The sequence below is a fragment of the Diceros bicornis genome, chromosome 34 (assembly GCF_020826845.1).
Source record: "Diceros bicornis minor isolate mBicDic1 chromosome 34, mDicBic1.mat.cur, whole genome shotgun sequence".
Taxonomy (NCBI): domain Eukaryota; kingdom Metazoa; phylum Chordata; class Mammalia; order Perissodactyla; family Rhinocerotidae; genus Diceros; species Diceros bicornis.
This window is the reverse complement of record NC_080773.1, coordinates 24,476,932-24,497,413: the sequence shown is the minus strand read 5'-3', so window position 1 is coordinate 24,497,413 and position 20,482 is coordinate 24,476,932. Positions and strand designations below refer to the sequence as shown.

General features: G+C 53.2%; 1 protein-coding gene across 2 annotated transcripts; it reads right to left on the bottom strand.

The window, feature by feature from the left end:
* Positions 1 to 875: 875 nt before the first annotated feature.
* On the bottom strand, positions 876 to 20,249 carry NUCB1 (nucleobindin 1). Of its 2 annotated transcripts, none has more exons than XM_058529811.1 (13): positions 20,183 to 20,249; positions 19,607 to 19,773; positions 16,913 to 17,020; positions 14,297 to 14,429; positions 9,782 to 9,885; positions 6,973 to 7,158; positions 6,648 to 6,738; positions 3,543 to 3,601; positions 3,219 to 3,311; positions 3,028 to 3,120; positions 2,619 to 2,789; positions 2,065 to 2,161; positions 876 to 1,790 (listed from the first exon to the last, which is right to left on the bottom strand). In XM_058529811.1, the coding sequence occupies exons 2-13, from the start codon at positions 19,760 to 19,762 to the stop codon at positions 1,678 to 1,680; spliced, it is 1,404 nt and encodes a 467-aa protein (XP_058385794.1). In that variant the 5' UTR covers positions 19,763 to 19,773; positions 20,183 to 20,249; the 3' UTR covers positions 876 to 1,677. The 2 variants fall into 2 exon arrangements, with proteins under 2 accessions (XP_058385794.1, XP_058385795.1); XM_058529812.1 differs by having other exon boundaries at positions 19,637 to 19,773; positions 20,183 to 20,246.
* Positions 20,250 to 20,482: the final 233 nt, after the last annotated feature.

Here is a 20,482-nt window from a genome sequence, read left to right as displayed (position 1 = left end):
CTCTTATTGTGTAAATGTGTCCATATAAAAACAATAATAATAGCTACAGCTTGCTGACCTCAAATTTCAGGCCAGGAGCCATGTCATTCATGTGTATTATGATCAAATCCTTCAAAGAATGCAGGAAGGCTGCTACCATTTTATGCCCATTTTCCAGACTGGGTCACTAAGGCTCAGCCCCCATGGTTTTCCAAGAGAAGCAGAGGCTGTGGCTCATGTTTGCAAAAGGTCATTGTTGTTGAGGTTCAGCTCGGGGGAGTCGCACATATAACTAACTTCCCAGGATGCTTCCTTGGACATTCCAGGGTCTGTGAATATGTATTGTTAACGAGCCTCCCAGATAATTTTTATCATCTGGGCCTCTCTGTGGATGCCAAACTAGACCTGCCCTATGTCCAGTGGTGTGCTGGCAGACCAGCTCTTGGATGGGTGTGGGGAAGCTCTGACATGTAGCCTCTATCGATTTCCTTCATCAGCTGTTGGTGCAGAGAGGTGACATCTGGAGCAGCTGCAGCCACTTTGAGACCACAAGAGGTGTGCAGCCCCCACACCTACCATGGCAGAGCTAGGAGATGGGAGAATGTGGTTCCCTGGTCTTGAAACCACTCTACCTTGGAACTATCGTTTTGGGTGATAATGCATTTTTCTTCATTGTTGCAGCCTAGGTTTGGGTTTTCCATCCTTGTGGCTGAGGGGATCCTGCTGAAGTTGTGTGTGTAGGCAGTGGACCCATGGAGAGGACAGAAAAATGCCAGGACGGAGCCTCTCAGAAATGACGCTTGAATCGAATCCTAAAGAATGAGGAGGACTTTGACAGGTGAAGTGGAGATGGGGTTTCAGAGGGAACAGTATAGACAAAGACACAGAGGCATAGATTTGTTCCAGAAAGTGTATTTGGATGGAAGTAGAGTACAGAGCAGGAGCAGTGTGAGATAGGGCCAGAGAGGCGGGCAGGGCCGACCTCAAGGCCTCCCACATGAGGCTGAGGGTTGGAACCTGCTCCTGGGGCAGGGTCAGCTCCAGGGCCCTTCTGGGGCTGTGTGGGGAAGGGTTAGGGGCCAAGTTGTCAGGGAGGGGGCTGAGGCAGCTGGAAGCCAGGGGTCAGGGAGGGTCCGGGCTCCTGGTGTCAGAGCTCATCAGCCATGCTGAGGACCCTCCGCCCCTCGCCCCCAGCCACGGGGAAGACACAGTCTTTGCGGCATCGCTGGTCCCACAAAAGGTACAGAAAGTTCTCGAGGGACCACCCATGCCCCATAAACCACCAGAAGCTGGGCCCAGAGCAGCAGGGAGGAGGCCAGCAGCTGTGGGGACGCAGGATGCCGGAGTGGCCACAACCGGCAGCAAGTGAGGCCAAACCATCTAGAAAGGCAGGCACGGAGCAGACCCCTCGGGGGAGAGGGGCTTCCCTAAGTTACGCCGACCTCATGAGCGCCTGACGGGACACGGGAAGGCGGGACCCTTGGAGGGGAACAGAAAGGAGGGACCACAGACTGGAAGGCAGCGGAAGCCGACGCAGCAGATACGGGGCCTGGGCAGCAATGTGTGCAGTGCCACCCGTCTCCTCTCCCCCAGGGGCCACACGTGTTGCCGGCTCCCAGGGGAGGCTGATTGTGACACCTCATCCCCCTCCCATCAGCTGCCTCGGTAGGAACCCAGAGCGCTGGGGTCCCGGAGGGATCACAGGTGTTGGGAATCCAGCTGGGGCAGCTCGGGGGGCTGTTCAGGAACCTTCTTTTCTGAAGGGTTCACATCCTTCTTGTCACCAGCTGGAGCTGGGACAGGTGTGTCACCTGAAAATGGAGGGAGGAAATGGTAGCACTGGACATCCCAGTCCCTCCTCCCTCAGACCCGGGAGTCCGGGCCCCAGCCCCTTCTCCCTCAGACCTAGGGGCCAGGGGCCTGGCCCTTTCCTCCCTCAGACCCAGGAGTCCTGGCCCCCAGTCCCCTCCTCCCCCAACCCCTCCTCCCTCAGACCCGGGAGTCAGGGCCCCCAGCCCCTCCTCCCTCAGACCCAGGAGTCCAGGCCCCCAGCCCCTCCCTCCTCCCTGAGCCAGCGGCCAGCACCTGTGTCTGGGTGGAACTTGAGCTGTCCCTCAGGGCCGGGGGCCAGGTCCTTGTGGCCTTGCTGCTGCTGTTTCCTCTGTTCCATTTGCAGAACAGCCTGCAGGGGGCGGGGGAGATTGCACAGGCAAGAGGGTAGATATTGAGTCTCCATGGCAACCGGCTAAGTGGTCATGGACCAGGCCCTTCTCTTTGGGCCTCAGTTCTTCTATCTCAATGACAGTTGAGCTTAATAATAAAGATCCAGTTCGCCCTCCCATCATGGTTTGGGTTGCACCTTGGGACGGGGAAGCCCTCACTGAACCCTCGTTGAGTCTATTTTTCTCTCTCCTTGGACTTTCCCCCATCTCCCTCTGAGAAGCCCCCTGCCCTTATCCAACATGGCAGCCGCAGAGCTATCAGGGACGGGACATCTGCCCTCACTCAAGATGGCAGCTGCATCCTGAGGCTCTACCAGTGATTAACACAGTGGCCTCAGGCCTTCCCAGCCTCTGGACACACAAGGACAAGAGCCACCAGGGACTCAGAGAGTGGACCCAGCCTCCCTGGCCGGTCACCTGCTGCAGCTCCCTCTTCTGGGCCTCCAGGCGGCCCTGGGAGCGCCCCAGAGCCTCCGTCTCCTGGCTGAGGCGCTGCGCCTTGGCGTTCAGCTCCGCCTCGCGCGCGGCCAGCTCCTCCTCGAAACGCCTCAGCTCTTCTTCCGTGTAGGCAGGGTGCATCTCCACCGTCTGCCAGGGTGGGGACAGAGGCCATCAGCAGGGTGACTCCAGCCTTGGCCCACCCACGATGGAGAGGGCTCGGCTAGTGGAGGATGGAAGAGATCTGAGTGGGACCCGGGGAGAGGGATAAAAACCCAGAGAGAGGGGAGGACAGAGACCCAGAGAGAGAAGGGGACAGAGGCCCTGAAAGATGAGTTAGGGCTGGGAGAGAGAGATTCAGGACCCAGATCATCCCCCATGTCCTCACCTCCCAACCCTCCCCGGTGTCCCCAAACTCCTTCCTCTGGGTGGATGCGAGGAACTCCTCCAGGGTCACAAGGCGGTCCTGGTTGGTGTCCACCTGGGGAGCCAGGTAAGGGTAAGTGAGGGAGCTGGGCCCCTCTCCACGCCCGCCCCCTCCCCCGGCCCCTCCCCCACGGCCCGGGTCCCTCCTCTCACATTCTTCATCACGTGCTCCCGCATGCGCAGCCGCTCCTCCTCCATCTCCCGCATGTCGTCCTCCTCATTCTTTGGGTCATACACCTTCTCCAGCTGTAGGGTCAAGAGAGAGGCAGGACGTATGGAGGGGTCCAGGGCAACCTCTTTCTTAGGTTACTTTACCTCCTTAAACCACCAGACAACTTCACAGTCCTTGGGGCACCCTGCCACTCCCGGCAGCCTCTTTTTGCCCCAGGGGCTGCTGGGAGTTGTTTTCAGGGGGACCTGAGGGGACAGGTGGCTGATCTGGGCATCCTCTGCGCCCACGGCTTCCAAGATGCTCACCTCCTTGGTGAAGAGGGCCTCCAGCTCCTGCTCATCAAGGACGCCATCGCTGTTGATATCTGAGGGGGAGACAACAAGGTATCTTGGGGGACTGAGAACACAGTGGGTCAGGTCCCTGAGGGACCTGCTAGAGAAGGAATCTGGGGCTGATGCGGGGTCTGATATCAGAGGACAGGTAACACCAGGTCTCTGATAGTAGAATGGCGGTCTTTGGGCTTCAGCGCCCCATGGGCCTGTTGCTGGGACAGCCCGTTCCCTACCAACGAGAGTCCCAAGAATGGAGTAAATGAAGGTGGGGCTTCACTGGGACCATTCTTGGGCCGTTGTCATGCAGAACAACTTGATTCTTAGCACCCAGTGACCTGTGCCCAGGATTGGCGCCCTGTGCCCAGGATCCAGGGGTGTCAGGGGCCTCTGCCTCCCAGAGGACCAGGCCAGGGCCGACTCCACTTGCCAGAGGAGCACCCCCCAGCTAATACGGCTGTAGGGCTCCAGGCTCCTCAGCCTCCTGGGCATGCTCACTGTCTCCACTCCTCTGCTCACTCACACACTCACATCAGCACCCACACTGGTCCCGCGGAGGTGACCAGGAACCTCGACCTTGCAAGTCCAGTGGTTAATTTTTAGCCCGCATCTTACTTGCCTTTCTGCCCTTGGCTTCCAGAACATCACTCTCTCCTCTTGGGCTGCCCCTCATTCTCCTTTGCTGGCTCTGTCCTCCACCTGACTTCTACACATTGGTGCACCCCGGGGCTGAGGCCTGGGCCCTCTTCTCTATCTAATCTGGGAATCTGTGCAATGGTAGCCACTAGCCACAGGGGTGTTTAAATTTAAACTGATTAAGATTAATTAAGATTAGAATTTCAGTTTGTCAGTCGCACTTGTTACATGTCGCGCACTCAATAGCCCCATGTGGCTGGTGGCCGCTCTCCTGGGCAACACAGAACATCTTCCATTGTCACAAAGAGAGTTTGACTGGCCAGCACTTCCTTAGATGGGTTCCTCCGGTCTCTCAGCTTTCAATGCCATCTCTAAGCCACCTCCACAGCGGAATAGCCAACTGCCTATTCTCCATCTCCACGTAAATGTCCAACAGACATCTCTAATCTAACCTGAGCAGACGCAGTTCCCAATCTTTCCTGCCAAACACGCCTGCTCTTCCTCAGCTGTCTTTCTTATCCCTCTTCTCTTCCCGCATTCTGCTTCCAGTGACCTTGGAAACCCACCAAGTTCATTCTTCCCTGTGTGTGCCTACTGTTCCCTCCACCTAGAACGCTCTTCCCAAATATCTGCAAAGCTCAACCCCTCACTTCTCTGAGGTCTCAGCTCAAATCTCCAGAGCTAGGCTGTCCAATACAGCAGCCACTAGCCACACGGGACAGATGAAATTTCAATGCATAACAATCACATACCATGAAAAGTTCAGTTCCTTGACATTATGCAAAGCGGAATGAGCCAGTCACAAAAAGACGAATACTGTATGATTCCACTTATATGGGGTAGCTAGAGTTGTTAAATTCATGGAGACAGAAATGAAAATAGAAGTTACCAGGGGCTGGGGGGAGGGGTAACAGGGAGTTGTTGACTGATATAGAGTTTTAATTTCGCAAGGATAAAAAGAGTTTTATTGGTTGCACAACAATGTGAATGTACTTAACACTACTGAACTGTACACTTAAAATGGCTAAGATGGTTTTACGTTATGTGTATTTTACAATTACAAATTTTAAAAAATTTAACTTATCAAAACTGCAGGGGCCGGCCCAGTGGCATAGCAGTTAAGTTCACGCATTCCACTTGAGCGGCCCGGGATTCACGAGTTCGGATCCTCGCCGCGGACCTACTCACCGCTCATCAAGCCACGCTGAGGCGGCGTCCCACATAGAAGAGCTACACTCTACAACTGTAATACACAACTATGTACTGGGGCTTTGGGGAGAAAAAAGAAAAAAGAGCAAGATTGGCAACAGATGTTAATGCAGGGCCACTCTTCCTCAAAAAAAAAAAAAGAAGAAAGAAAGAAAGAAGCAAATATAATCTTAAAAAAAAACCTACAAAAAAAATTCAGTGCCTTAGTTGTCATACCCACATTTCAAGTACTTAACAGCCACATGGGGCTGGTGGCTGCTGTGCTGGATGGCACAGACTAGAACATTTCCATCAGCATAGAAAGTTCTATTGGACAGTGCTGGTCTAGCAAAACGTTCCCTGAGCAGGCTATCTAAAACTGTCACTCTAGGCCCTTAATCCTGCTGTCCTTGTAACCACGGTACATGTCACTACCTGAGACTCTACCATAGAACCTACTTCACTCATTCTAAGATGTCATTCTTTTCTTTATCCCCGTATTTTATCATCCCTGAAATCGGGTGGCATCTTGTCACCCATGGTGTGTCAGTTTAACGGGCAGCTTATGTAAAATTCTAGTGCCTCTTACACTCCACGGTCTCTCAGATTCACGGAAACACAGTATTATGTTTGCCTGACCACCGGTTCTGTGAGGGGGGACTCTCTTTTTATCCACGGGATCCCTGAGAAGCTTGGTCTTTAGAGGGAGCTTAGTAAATGTTTGCTGGATGAGTGAATCAGGCCCTGCTAAGCTCTGTGGACAGGTGGTAGCTTCTGGGTCAGGGTCCTGGGCACACCTGAGGGGGCCTGGCAACCCCAGGCTGTTTCCCAACAGGAAGAGAATGAAGGAGAATGTGCCTCTGAACCACCATGGAGAAGGGGCTTCCCAGGTCCTTGGAGGCCTGTTGACTAGAGAGCGGCCGACCCTTAGCCACAGGGCTCCCAGAGGGGACCAGGGCTTCTGGGCTGCGTGGGAGGGGGACCCAGGCCTAGCCAAGCCTGGTTTGCTCAGTTAGAAGATACTGGCCAGTCCTTAGAACCTGCAGGTCTGGTGTATCCCAGAAGAGGGCCAGCTCTTTCATGGAAGATTCTAGTAATAGGGAGGAGTAGGGCCTTCTAGACCACCAGGGGAAATGGGCTCTGACCCCTTCAGGCTGCCTAAGCCTCACTGAGATGGGGAGACCCCTTCTTAGCACTCAGGCCCCAGAAAGAGCCTCAGGGTTCAGCCTGGGTCTTGGGACTCCCTCCCCACCTTACCATGCAGTATGAAGAAGGTCTTGGGGTTAAACCTGTTGGGGTCCAATCCATCCAGCTCCTCCCATACCTCCTTCAACTGGGCTTGGCTGCCCTGTGGAGGGGAGAGCCAAGGGCTCATGAGCAAGAAGTCTGGGTCCCCCATCCCTCAAATGTCATTCCCCTCAAGCAAGAAAACTACAACTCCCAGCAGCCCCTGGGGCAGCTGAGTACATTATAAAAGGGACTTTTTTGCTTCAGGGCCTACTGGGAGTTGTAGTTCTTCAGCTACTTTCTTGTGGTGCTTGGAGAGTTGGACATGGGGGTGGGCACGAATAGGGGTCCTTACAGGCACATTGACTTTGGGGTGCTCTCGGTGCCGGCGCTGTTGCTCCTCCAGCTTCCTCTCTGCCTCCTTTCGCTGCTCCTCTCCCAGTGACTCCAGATATTGGCGTCTCTCATGTTCCTTGAGCATCTCATAGCGTTTGAACTCTTCATGATGGGCTGCGTCGTACTGGGCAAGGTCCCGGGTGGCCTGGGGAAAGGCAGACGGTCACTCTCGTCTCACCTCTATGCGCAGCCCCTAATTCCAACCTCCAAATGCCAGGCTTTTGGCTCTGAAGCTGGCCCAACCACCACCCTGTCCTGGGTCTCATGTTCTGATCTCACCTCTTGGTCTCTATGACCCACTCTTGCCCCATAACGCAGCCTCCTCTCTGTTTGTTCAAAACAGATTAGGATGTTTACACAACAGCAACTTTAACCCACCTCTTTCAAGTCCTCCACAATCTCAAGATCTTGGAGGAATAAGTAATAAGGAACACCACAGGAGGTGGACTTAATTCGGAAAGCAGTACAGCTAACTGGTAAAGAACATGAGGTCTCTAATTTCTTTGCCCAGGGCTCAAACCCAGGCTGCGCTGTGTGAACAAATCCCAGTAGCTGTGTGATCTTGGGCAAGTTACTCAGCCTCTCTGTGCCTCAGTTTCCACCTTTATAAAATGGAGATAACAATAGTATACTGGGTTGACCAGTATCCCCACAACATTCATGTCTACCCAGAACCTCAGAATGTGACCTTATTTGGAAATAGGGTCTTTGCTGATGTAGGGAAGACGAGGTCTTACTGGATAATGACTGGTGTCTTTATAAGAAGGCTTCAGAAAAGACAGAGACACAGGAAGAGCACCATGTGACGACGGAGGCAGAGATCGGAATGATGTGTCTACAAGCCAAGCACTGGTGGCAGCTCCTAGAAGCTGGGAGAGGCAAGGAGTGGCTTCCCCTATAGCCTCTAGGGAAACCTTGGTTTTGGCCCAGTGATACCGATTTTGGACTTCTGGCCTCCAGAACCGTGAGAGAATACACTTCTGTTATTTATTTATTTTTTTTAAACAATTTATTTATTTTTCATTTTTTTGTGAGGAAGATCAGCCCTGAGCTAACATCCGTGCTAATCCTCCTCTTTTTGCTGAGGAAGACTGGCTCTGAGCTAACATCTATTGCCAATCCTCCTCCTTTTTTTTTTTCCCCCCAAAGCCCCAGTAGATAGTTGTGTGTCATAGTTGCATATCCTTCTAGTTGCTGTATGTGGGACGCGGCCTCAGCATGGCCGGAGAAGCAGTGCGTTGGTGCGCGCCCAGGATCCGAACCCGGGCCGCCAGTAGCGGAGCGCGTGCACTTAACCGCTAAGCCACGGGGCCGGCCGCAGTTCTGTTATTCTAAGCCACCGAGCCTGTGGTAATTTGTTATTTCAGCCACAGGGAATTAATACACCCAATAAGACCCTTCCTGACTTCTGACCTACACTGTAAGATAAATTCGTGTTGTTCTCAGCTACTAAGTTTGTGATTATTTGTTACACGGCAGCGACAGGAAACTAACACAGGTATTGTGTGGGAAACAGATGGCATGGCAGGGGGTCTCGACCTGGGATGACTGCGGCCCGCAGGGGACAGCTGTCAATGTCGAAGATGTTTTTAGTTGTCACAACTAGGGGAGGTCTACTGACATCTAGTGGGTAGAGGGCAGGGATACTGCTAAACATCCAAAGCACAAACAGCCCCCGTAACAAAGAACCATCCAGCCCCAAACGTCAACAGCGCTGAGAAACGCTGCTGGAGAGGGAAGCAGAAGGGAGGAGCCCCGTGAAGAAGTGGCTATGAGAGATGATGGGAGTTGAGACCACGAGAATGACAGTGGGGCTAGAGAAAAGCACAGTTTCTGGAATGTTCTAGAAATAAGCAGCAAAAACATCCACTGGCTACTGCTATTATCTCCATGGCCACTAGATGGCGCTCCAGTAGCAGGAAGAGCAGGGCCCCAGGCAGGCTGAGAGATTACATCTCTCCTCCTGGTGCTGGGAGCCGCAGAAGGAGTGTCAGCCAGGGAGAGGCAGGGGCAGGCCTGGACAGCCCCTTCCATGCCCCAGCCCCGCACTTGGCCTTCTCCGTACGGGAGGGCTGTGGATCCCATTTCTCAGATGAGGACTGCATTAGCTCCTACGGCTGCTGTAACAAATTATCATAAACTTGGTGGCTTAAAACAACACGCATTTATCATCTCACCATATGGAGGCCACAAATCTGAAATTAGCGTTACTGGGCTGAAATTAAGGTGCTGGCAGAGCTTTGCTCCCTCTGGAGACTCTGGGGGAGAAACGTTTTCTTTGGCTTTTCCAGCTTCTAGAGCTGAATTCCGGGCTTGTGGCCCCTTCCTCCGTCTTTAAGGCCAGGAGCGTAGCATCTTGCTTCTGTTGTCACATTGTTTTCCTCTCCTACTGCAGTAAAGTCCCTTTTGCCATGTGAGGGCACATATCCACAGGTTCCGCAGATTAGGATGTGACATCTTTTGGGGGGACCATTATTCTGCCCCCCCCCGCAAGGACACAGAGAGGACGGCCCCCATCCCAAGTCATATGGGAAGGACAAAACCCAGGAGGGATTTGAAACCAGGTCTGAGAGGAGCAAGCCTGTCTTGCCTACACCTTGGCTTCCCAGTAGAGAACCTGAGGAGGCCTTTTAGACACCGTCGCCCCTCTGCAGGCCCTCTGCAGCCGCCGACCTCAGGGGACATGCCAGGCACGGCGAGCAAGTGGGCTCACCTCCCAGGCTCCGTTCCCGTCTCCCCCTCCGTCCTCTGCCTCCCCCTCACGCTACCGTCTGGATCAGCAGCTCCAGGTCCCGGGCCTCGAACGTGTGCTGATTCTGAGGGTCCAGGTGTTCAAACTGCTTCAGGAGGTTCAGGTGATCCAACTGCACATCTGGATGAGGGCGAAGAGGGGAAAAAACAAACAAAAACAACTCATGGAATGTTCTTTGTTTCAAAATCCCTGTCGTTGGCCAGATGTGCTCTAAAGGAGGTCACAGAAGGCACTGGGGAAGCCCAGAGGATGGCCTGAATGAGCCTGGGACAATCAGGGTGGGCTTCTTGGAGGAGGCAATGCCATGGCCAAGTCTGATGCTTAAAATAATAATAACCATGATAATAAGTAACATGTACTGAGTGCTTACTACATGCCAGGCCCTGCTCTAAACACATTAAATATATTAATGCATTTCCTTTCCACAAAAATCTTACAACACAGCTGCTATGATTATCCCATGTTATGGATGTGAAAACTGAGGCCCAGAGAAGGGAAGTGACTTGTCTAGGTCACCACCTAGGAAGTGGACAAGTGAGGATTAGAACCTGTTGTTGGCCTCCAGAGCACGTGCACTTGACCCCTGTTACAGGTTGAATTGTGTGCCCTAAAATTCATTTGTTGAAGTCCTAACCCCTAGTACCTCAGAATGTGACCTTATTTGGAGGGAAGGCCTTTTCAGAGGTGATTGAGTTAAAATAAGGTCATTAGGGTGGACCCAAACCTAATACGACTGGTGGCCTTATAAAAAGAGGAAATTTGGGCACAGAGACACACACAGAGGGAAGACGATGTGAAAAGGCATAGGGAGAAGATGGCCATCTACAAGCCAAAGAGAAAGACCTAGAACAGATCCCCCTCATGGCCCTCAGAAGGAACCAACCCTACCAACCCTACTTGATTTTGGGCTTCTGGCCTCCAGAACTGTAAGATAATAAATGTCTGTTGGTTAAGCCCCTAGTCTGGGGTTCTTTGTTACAGCAGCCTTAGCAAAGTAAGGCAACCTCCTCATCCGGGAATTTACAAGCAGCCAGGATGGGAGAGTACACACACACACACACTCAGCACCCGCTTGTTCCCTGAACATACGTCTCCAGAGGCCTCCCACGGCCCCAGAAGTGAATCAGGCCCGGGCCGGCCCTTCAGTGGCTCCTGGTCCGGTGGGGGTGAAAGACACACACAGGCGGCTGGGATCCAGGTGGCCCGTGCGGCAGTGGGGGCAGCTCTGGGCCTGGGGGAGCCCAGAGGAGGGACAGAACAGCTCGAATCTCACGATTCCTTATTCATGTCACAGATACGTGCTGAGGCCCCAATCCGGGCCAGACCCTGTACCTGACACTGTGGACACCAGACAGGAACCAGACAGTGACGGCGTGTGCCCCCCTGGGGCACCCAGTCAAGAGACAAGGACAGGCGGCTAAGGGATGAACACACGACCACAAAGGACCTGAATGGGGGCTCCTTCATGCAGGACGGTCAGGGCAGGACTCTCTGAGGAGGTGACATCTGAGCTCACTCAGCCACACAAAGAGCCCTGAGAAAGAACATCCTAGGCAGAAGGAAGCGCACGGGCAAAGGTCCTGGGGTGAGAAAGACATGTGGCAGTCCAGCACTTACTAAAACACACAGGGGAAGGGAGGGGCTGGGGCGGGCGAGGCAGGGCTCGGCTGGGCCTCCAACCAGCAATGAGTGTAGACTTGATCCTGAGGGCACTGGGAAGCCACGGCGGGTTCTGAGCAGAGGACAGACAGGACTTGAATTGGGTCTTATGATGGGCTGAATAACAGTCCCCAACGTGTCCACATCCTAATCCCCAGAACCTGTGAATATGTGACCTCAGCTGGCAAAAGGGACTTCGCAGGTGTGATTAAATTAAGGATCTTGGGACGAGGAGATGATCCTGGATCACCTGCCTGGGCCCAGTGTTATCACAAGGGTCCTTATAAGAGGCAGGCAGAGGGAGATCTGACTATAGTAGAAAGCAAGGTGACAACTGAAAAAAAATGCTATGCTGCTGGCTTTGAGGATGAAGGAAGGGGCCACCAGCCAAGGAATGTAGTTCTAGAAGCTGGAAAAGACAAGGACACAGATTCTCCCTTAGAGCCTCGAGAAGGATCCAGCCCTGCCGAGACCTTGATTTTGGCCCTGTGAGACCGATTTTGGACTTCTGATGTCCAAACTGTAAGGGAATAAGTGTGTGTTGTTTTAAGCCACTAAGTTTGTGTAATTTGTGACAGCTGCCGCAGGAAACTAACACAGGTGCTAACAGGATCCGCCTGGCTGCTGCATGGGAAACAGAACAAACAATGGGCATAGCAGGGGGTGGCAGGGGGCCCAGGGAGGAAGCGACTGCAGTGATTCACGCGGGACCTGAGTGGCGGCCACGGCTGTGGACAGAAGTGGTCAGATTCCGGAGACACTGTGAGTTGTCGAAGGGACGCAAGTTGAAGTACACAGCACAGCGCGTGGGACAGAATAAGCAGCCAGGAACAGGCGATATTTTTCTCATGAGTGACAAGGGAACACCTAATTTACCAGACGTCAGATCAGACTCTGAAACTGTCATAATTAAAACCGCGCAGCAGAGGAGGCGTGGACGCTCACGGCGGAAGGAGGCTGGAGACCATGCCTGCCTGGTCACCTCAGAGCTTCAGCACCCAGTCAGTACCTGGCACACAGTAGGACTCATGACGTGTTTGGTCAACAGATAAAAAGGGTCCGATAGGGCCAGCCCCAGTGGCCTAGTGGTTAAGTTCAGTGCACTCTGCTTCGCCGGCCTGGGCTCAGTTCCCGGGCATGGACCTACCCCACTTGCCTGTCAGTGGCCATGCTGTGGTGGAGACTCACATACAAAGAGAGGAAGATTGGCAACAGGTGTTAGTTAGCTCAGGGTGACTCTTCCTCAGCAAAAAAAAAAAAAGAAAAAAAAGGAGTCAGGAAAGAAAAGAAAGCTCGGCTCTCCTATTGACCCTCAACACCATCCGCCAAGGCTCAGGGTCCCCATCGGTAACACGGGAGCCTCACGGGGTGTCAGGAAATGAAAGAAGCTGGAGGTGAATCTCAACAAAAGGGAATGTTCTTACACTTAGTGATGGGCCAAAACATGCCCCACCAGTACCAGAACATACCACAGAGTGAAAGTAAAACAGCACGGTCCATAATAGCCAAAGCGGGCAAACAACCCAGACATCCATCAGCCGATGAATGGATACAACCAAATGTGGTAGATCCATATGATGGAATATTACTTGGCCCTGAAAAGGAATGAAGCACTGACCCATGCTACAGTGTGGACGAACCTGGAGAACATTATGCTGAGTGAAGGAAGCCAGCCACAAAAGGTCACATATTGTATGATTCCATTTATATCAAATGCCCAGAATAGGCAAATTTATCGAGACAGAAAGTAGGTTGGCCATTGCCACGGGTGGGTGGGGGAAGAATGGGGTTGTAGCTACAGGGTTTCTTTTTGGGGCAATGAAAACGTTTTAAAATGGATTTTGGTGATGGTTGCATATACCTCTGAATATACTAAAACCCACTGAATTATATAATTTAAATGGGTAAAGTGTATGACAGATGAATTATATCTCAATAAAGCTGTTTAAAAGAAATAGCATGGTCCAGACACATACTCCAACAAGCTGTATCTAGGAATGTTATAAATAGGACGGGATCTTGGAATCTGAAGTCACCCAGATCTCTCTCCTCCACGCACATTTTTTTTCTTTTTAGCCAAATAATTAGACTATAAAATATAGCCTCAGACATAAATACCAGGAAATTAGAATCATTCTGGCGGGGGAGAGAGAAAATGACTAAGCAAGGAAAAACAGTGTTAACTGTTAAACTTCCTGACTTTGACCCCTGTCCTGTGGTTATGGAGGTGAATATCATTGTACTGAGGAAAATCACACTGAAATATTTAGGTGTAAAGGGATACAGCGTCTGCAAGGAACTCACAAATGTGAGTGCAAAGCAAAGGGAGCAAATGCTAACAATTGGAGAATCTGGGTTAAGGTTATTTGGGAGGTTTTTGTCCTATTCTTGCAACTTTTCTGTAAGTTTTAAGTTATACCAAAATTTTAGGGGCTGGCCCAGTGGCATAGTGGTTAAGTTCACATGCTCTGCTTTGGCGGCCCAGGTTCGCGGGTTTGGATCCTGGGCGTGGACCTACATACCACTCATCAAGCCATGCTGTGGCGGCGTCCCACATACAAAATAGAGGAAGACTGGCACAGATATTAGCTCAGGGACAATCTTCCTCAAGCAAAAAGAGGAAGATTGGCAACAGATGTTAGCTCAGGGCCAATCTTCCTCACCAGAAAAAAAAAAAATTTAAATAACCATAATTTTAAAAAATAAAAATTAGCCAAAACAGAAAAAACCAACCAACCATCAACAGAGTAATGTTAACAGTAGATTGTGCTAGGAAGAAAATTTGATCAATCTTCGATGCACATTGTACAGGGGCAGGGGACTGAGACCCCAGCACAAAATCACCTCCCGCCCCACCCCCGCCCCTGCTCACTGGGCTCCTGCTCGGCGTCCATCTTGGCTTTGAGCAGCATCCGCAGCCTTGACACCTCCTGCCGCTTGAGCTCGTCCAGCGTGGTGCGGACATGGTGGCTGACGAAGTCCAGCTCCCGGCTCAGCTTCCCGCTCTGCCCGGAGGGAGAGGGGATGCTGGTCAGGCTGGAGGTCCAGGACAGGGCATGCTGGGCAGCCTTGTCCTTCTCTGGAACATTCTAGAAACTTCCTTATGCCCCCTGAGGCTCCCCAGAGCCCCCGAGACAAGGTCCCAGCCCCTGAGCCTGGCATTTGAGGCCCTGCCCACCTCTGTAGCACCATCTCCCTTCGGTCATCAAATCACACTCTTGGTTCCAGCAACGCTAACTGGGCGTAGGCCCCCATGCTCCAGGCTCTTTCCCCACCTCTGGGCCTTTGCACATGCTGGTCCCTCTGCCTGGGATTCTCTACCATGACTTTTCAAGCCTAACCAGATCCTCATTGTCCTTCAAAACTCAAAGCAGATGGCACCTCCCTTGGGAAGAATCGACAACCCCCTTGGCCTCCCCCACCCCACACACACATACACACTGGGCTGAGCAGGGTGCCTTCTCTGAGCTACCTCTATTATCATTTTGGATTATGTCTGCTTCTCAATCAGAGCTGACCCCACCCCTCTCCTGCTCACAGCCCCCCATGGCTCCCCAGTGCCCCCAGGACAGAATCCCTGGGCCTAGCACTCAAAACCCTGCACCCACCCACCCCTCAAGCCCCGTATCTGGTCTTTATGTCAGTTATGAGGAACCACCAGCAGACAGCTGAAGGTTCCAGAATGCTTTGCATGCACACAGCTCCTAATGTCTGAAGTGCCACCCCTAACACACGCAAATTTCAATTTCTAGACCACAGCCACGTCCACTCAGAGTCACACCTCCCTCAGGTGTGTGTGGGAGGTGGGGCCCACCCTCTAGAAGACCCCTCTCGCTTGTCAGGCTGGGCTGGGCCCCTCTTTGGGGCTCCCCGGCACCCTCCGCTATCTCTGTTATTGCCCAGGTCGCTTTCTCAATCACTCATGACTCACATCGGTCTCTCCAGCCCACGGGGGGCGTGGCCCTTGCAGAGGCAGCAGGACAAAGTGACACCAGTGATGGTCATATTAACCTCAACCAGCCAAGCACCTACTATGGGCCAAGCCCTGTGCTGGAGTCACTGAGTCCGTCCTCTCATCCTGCCCATGACCCCATTGTCCAGATGAACAAACTGAGGCCCAGGAGGACAAGCCACTTGCCCAAGGTCCCTCAGACAGTGAGGATGGAAGGCCAGTTTCCAGCCTGATGACCAAGCTGGTGTCCTGGGGCCTGGGTTCAAATCCCAGCCCGGGCACCACTTCACTGCATGACCCCAGCACACCCTTTTCCTGCCCTGGACCTCAAAACTGGGGCTGATGTCATCGCCACCAACAACGAAACGACGGACACCCACTCAGGCTTCCGATGTGCCAGGCCAAGCCCTTGATGTGCGGATTATCTCTGATTCGCCCAACCACCCCTCCCAACCCGGAAACTGTTCATCAGCCTCCCTGTTTTCTGAGAAGGAAACCAAGGCCCAGAGGGGTGCGGCCACTTGTCCAGGAGAGCGTGAGGTGGAGCTGGGGTTGGACCCGGCACCGTTCCCTCCAGAACCTGCCTGCCTTAGTGGCCACTCTGTTTCTGACGTCACTTCCCAGGTGTGTGACCTTGGGCATGCTGGGTGGGCTCCTGGGCCTCAGTTTCCCCAGCTGGGCAATGGGAGGGGCTGGGCTCATCTCTGGTTCTGGGGGCTGGGCGGAGCCCCAGGAATGCTGGGAGGTTTCGTGGGGAGCAGGGCCACCTCCCCATCAGTCCCAGGCCCTGGCCTCTCCTGGACCGAGGTGTTTGGAGAACACACAAGCGGGTGGCTTCTCCAGAGGGGACATTCCTATATGCACCCTAATAGGTGTACGATGGGGAGGAGAATCCAGTGGCAGGCAGCCCTGTCACCTCACAGGGGAGTGCCAGCCTCCTTTCCGAGGGGACACTGCCTGGGGGATGGGGTGGGGTGTGGGCTGTGGGCTCAGCCAGCCCAGGGGGTGAGAGCCGGGCCCACAGGAAGGACAAACACTGCTACCAGGGCCTCAGCGTCCACCTCTGTAAAATGGGGATAATCACCTCTCCTCTGGAGGCCGAGTGAGAGTTGGAGGTGACACGAGTGGTAACAGCATCTCTGGGGTTTGAATTCTTCGTGTGTACAAGGCAGCGCATTGAGCGCTCGGCTGAACCAGCACTCACACAGCACTTACTAAGGAAGGCTTCTGTGCCCACCTGAACCCTTCACACGGCTTACCTTGGATAATCCTAACCGGAACCCCATGAGGCAGGTTCTGTGATTACTCCATTTCACAGATGGAGAAACTGAGGCATGGTGAGGGGAGGTCACAGTGCTTAACCACACACTGTGTTCCCCAAATCCCTTCCCAGCTGTGTGACCCCGAGAAGCGACTTCTCCAGAGTCTCAGGTTTGTAAGGGCTGGAGCCACGGGGCCCCGTGAGGGAAGCTGGTCCTTTCCCGAACTCTGCCCTCTGAGGGCATCCCCTCCTATCGCCCTCGCACCCAGCCGCACCTTGATGTCCTCGGCATTGGCAGACTGCAGCTTCTCACGGAAGTGCCCGTCCGTCTCCAGCACGTTGATGACTTCCTGGAGGTACCGGTGATAGTACAGGCCTGTGTCCTGAGGGGACAAGGACGAACATAGCAGCCCCAGCCTCCACCCCTCTCTGGTCCCTCCCTGCAGGAAGGACTCAGGGCGCCTGCTGAGGGACCCAGGGACCCCCATCCCCCAACTTGCAGCAGGAGGCCTGCCCCATGGGACAAAGACTCTGAAGCCAGCAGACCCCGGTTCTAATCCCCATCTGCCTGACCCTCCGGGCCTCAGCTGTCACCTCCTCCCAGGTCTGTAGTGAAGATAAGATGAAAATCACACGGGTAAACATCCAACCCAACACTGTCCCCCGAGTGGGTGCTTAAAGAGTGGACACACTGGTATTTGTTGGCAAGCAGTGAAACATACATTCAGTCATTCATTCATTCAACAAGCATTCAGCAGGCCCCTACCGTGTGCCAGGCGCTGTTCTAGGGGACACAGCAAGTGAATAAGACAGATGAAAATCCCTGGGCTCCTGGTTCCAGCCCTGCCGTGTGTAGGTGGCTGGCACTTTCTTCTTCCTGGGCCTCACGCTTCCATTTGTAAAATAGTCAATAAATTCCCTACCTCTCAGAGCTGTGGTGAAAAGCGAATGAGATAAATGGCCTCGCATGATGAAAATGATATAAAAGATAATCTATTCTAGCTATCATTATATATGTCGAGAAGCACACAGTAGGTGCTTGAGAAATGGTAGTGGGTCACCCAGCTATGTTACTGTGGGTGTACTGATTTCCTGCGGCTGCTGTAACAAAGCATCACAAATGAGCAGCTTAGAGCCACACAAATTTATTCTCTTGGAGTTCTGGAGGTCAGAGTTCAAAATGGGTCAGCAAAGGTGAGCTTATTCTAGAGGCTCCAGGGGAGAATCCATTTCCTTGCCTTTTCCAGCTTCTAGAGGCCGCCTGCATTTCTTGGCTCGTGGCCCCGCATCACTCTGACCTCTGATTACATCGCCTCTGACTTGGACCTTCCTGCCTCCCTCTTATAGGGAACGCTTGTGATTACATTGAGCTCACCTGGATAATACACAGTCATTTCTTCACCTCAAGAGCCATAACTCAATCACACCTGCAAACACTCTTTTGCCCCCCCTAAGTAATATATTCGCAGGTTCTGAGAATTAGGGCGTGGACATCTTTGGGGGCCATCATTCAGCCAAACACAGCGGCTGGAATCCCAAATCTGTCAATTACTAGTCAGGTGATGTTGTTAGGACTGCTGGGAAGCCTGGTTAAATGAAAATTTCAGATAAACAACGAGTAACTTTTAGTATAGGTATATTGCATGGGGTGCACGTATACTAATAATTATTCATTGTTTATCTGAAATTCAAATTTAACTGGCTGTCCTGTGTTTTTATTTGCTAAAGCTGGCAACCTCGGTCCTTGGGCAAGTTACTTAACCTCTCTGTGCTTCGGTTTCCTCATCTGTAAAGTAAGGTTAATGAGTACCCACTTCATAGGGGCTGTTGTGAGGATTAGATGAGTTAATATCTTTAAATGTTAAACACAGTGCCTGGTACTTAGTAGGAGCTGTCAATCTTATTGATTGTTGTTCTTATTAATGTTTATAACCTTCTGTGCTTTCTATTAGCCTCAGAATAAAGGAATTCTCCACCATGGCCCTGCACGATCTGCCCCTGTCCCATCTCTGACCTCATCTCCCCCTCGCTCACTCTGTTCCAGCCACACAGGCCTCCTCCAAGTCCCTCTACTCACTCTGCTTTCCCCCATCACACAGCCTTTCCCCAGGCTGTTCCCTCTGCCTGGAATGTTCTTCCCTGCCCTTCAGATCTCAGCTGAAGTGCCCCTTCTTTGCTGACCATCACCCTTGATGTCCATTCTCAGGGAGCCTGGCCGTTTGTCTTCCCGGTGAGCTAGGCTGGTCTGTGAGGGCAGGGGGCTCGCACCAGCACAGTGCTTGGCTCATAGAAGGTGCTCAAGAAATGTGTGGAAGGAATGAAGGAAAAGGGGACTCAAAGCTGTCCTTCTATGTCTGCAAAGGTTTCACGGAGCACAGGCCTAACTCGTGGGTGGGGACGTGCAACACAGGAGCATGGAATGATCTGTTCCAAAGACAGGGACTGGCCCATTCCTGGAGGGAGCTGTAGGAGGATTCAGGCCACAAGTCAGGGCATTGGTTTTGAGGATTTAAAGTTCCAAATTCCCTAAGAACACAGGTTTCAGAGCATTTGATAAACACGTGTTGGAATTAATAAATGAACAGATTACATACCCCTTCATAATTTAAACTACAACTCCCAGGAGCTCCGTGAAGTGAGAATACCTCAGTTAGCTAACAACACCTGCTCAAGGTGCTACTGGGAAATGTAGTTCTTTTTTTTCAGATTCCTTTTTGAGGGGAGAGGGTCTTAAAAAGAACAGAGAGGTTTGGGGGGGGCGGTGATGCAGATTTTTCACCTAAAATCTGACCTGATTTCCCACACCTCAGAGTCACGGACTTAGAAATCTGTTCCCTCCGCTTCCCCTCCAGTTTTTCACCACGTCAAAGCCCTGGGACTGCAAAGAATGGCAGGCAAACTCCAAGCCGCATCCGTGCGGGAGTATCCGCCCAAGGGGTCTGCGGGAATCGCAGTACCACTGCAAACACCTGGCTGGAGAGCAGGGCAGGGCCACTCACGGGGCTCTCGGTCGCGGGGCTCTCCTCCTTGGGCACCCCTCGCTCCAGGGGCACGGTCAGAACAGCGCGGAGCAGCAGCAGCGGTGGCAGGAGGAGGAGGGCAGCGCGCGGCCCAGAGGGAGGCATGGCGGCGTGGTCTGTGGGCGGACGAAGAGGTGAATAATATCTGTTCCCAAACCTCCTCCTCCCCTGGACCCAGGAATCTGGGCCCCCGGCGCCGCCACCCCCGCCCCCTCCCACCCCAAGAGTCCAGACAGCGTCCCGTTTCCTGGGAGCCAGGATTCCAAGCCTCCACTCTTTCCTTCCTTAGACCCAGGAGTTCTGGCTCCCAGCACCCTCTTCGCTCAGCCTCAGGAATCTGGGATCGCAACCTTGCCCTCTTTCCCCAGACCCAAAGGTCCAGGCCCCCAGCCCCCTTTTTACCCCAAGATCTAGAAGTACTGGTGCCCAGCTCGTCCTCCCCCGGGACCCAGTTTTTCAGCCCTCTGGTCCCCCACCTTCCCCCCTCCCCAGGACCCAAGAGTCTAGAAGCCCCCATGCCCTCACCTCCTTCACCGCAGAGGGCGTTTTCCAAGGCTAGGACCTCCGGCGCGGTCCTGCTGATTCCCCCCGGCCACGCCCACTTTCCCGCCCCCAGAAGCCTGATTGGTCCACGCTGGCTCCAGGCCCCTTCGTCACTGTCTAGCGGCTCCGCCCCTTGTCGAAGTCTCTCGCTTGTTCTCGAAAGCCTCGTCTCCTTTCTCGGAAGCCCTACCTCTTGACGTCGTATTTCCTGCCTTCTAGGCGAAAGGAGAGCCGATGCTTTCAAAGAGAACTACAACTCCCTGCAGGCAGGCCGGGGGGAAA

Bases quoted from the DNA above. Each gene is read 5' to 3' on its own strand.
- NUCB1 (XM_058529811.1), bottom strand. From the start codon at position 19,762: ATGCCTCCCTCTGGGCCGCGCGCTGCCCTCCTCCTCCTGCCACCGCTG. The intron at 14,430-16,912 runs GTGCGGCTGGGT...CCCTCCGGGCAG, and splicing joins CCAATGCCGAGGACATCAAG to AGCGGGAAGCTGAGCCGGGA. The intron at 6,739-6,972 runs GTAAGGACCCCT...TCCCCTCCACAG, and splicing joins ACCCCAAAGTCAATGTGCCT to GGCAGCCAAGCCCAGTTGAA.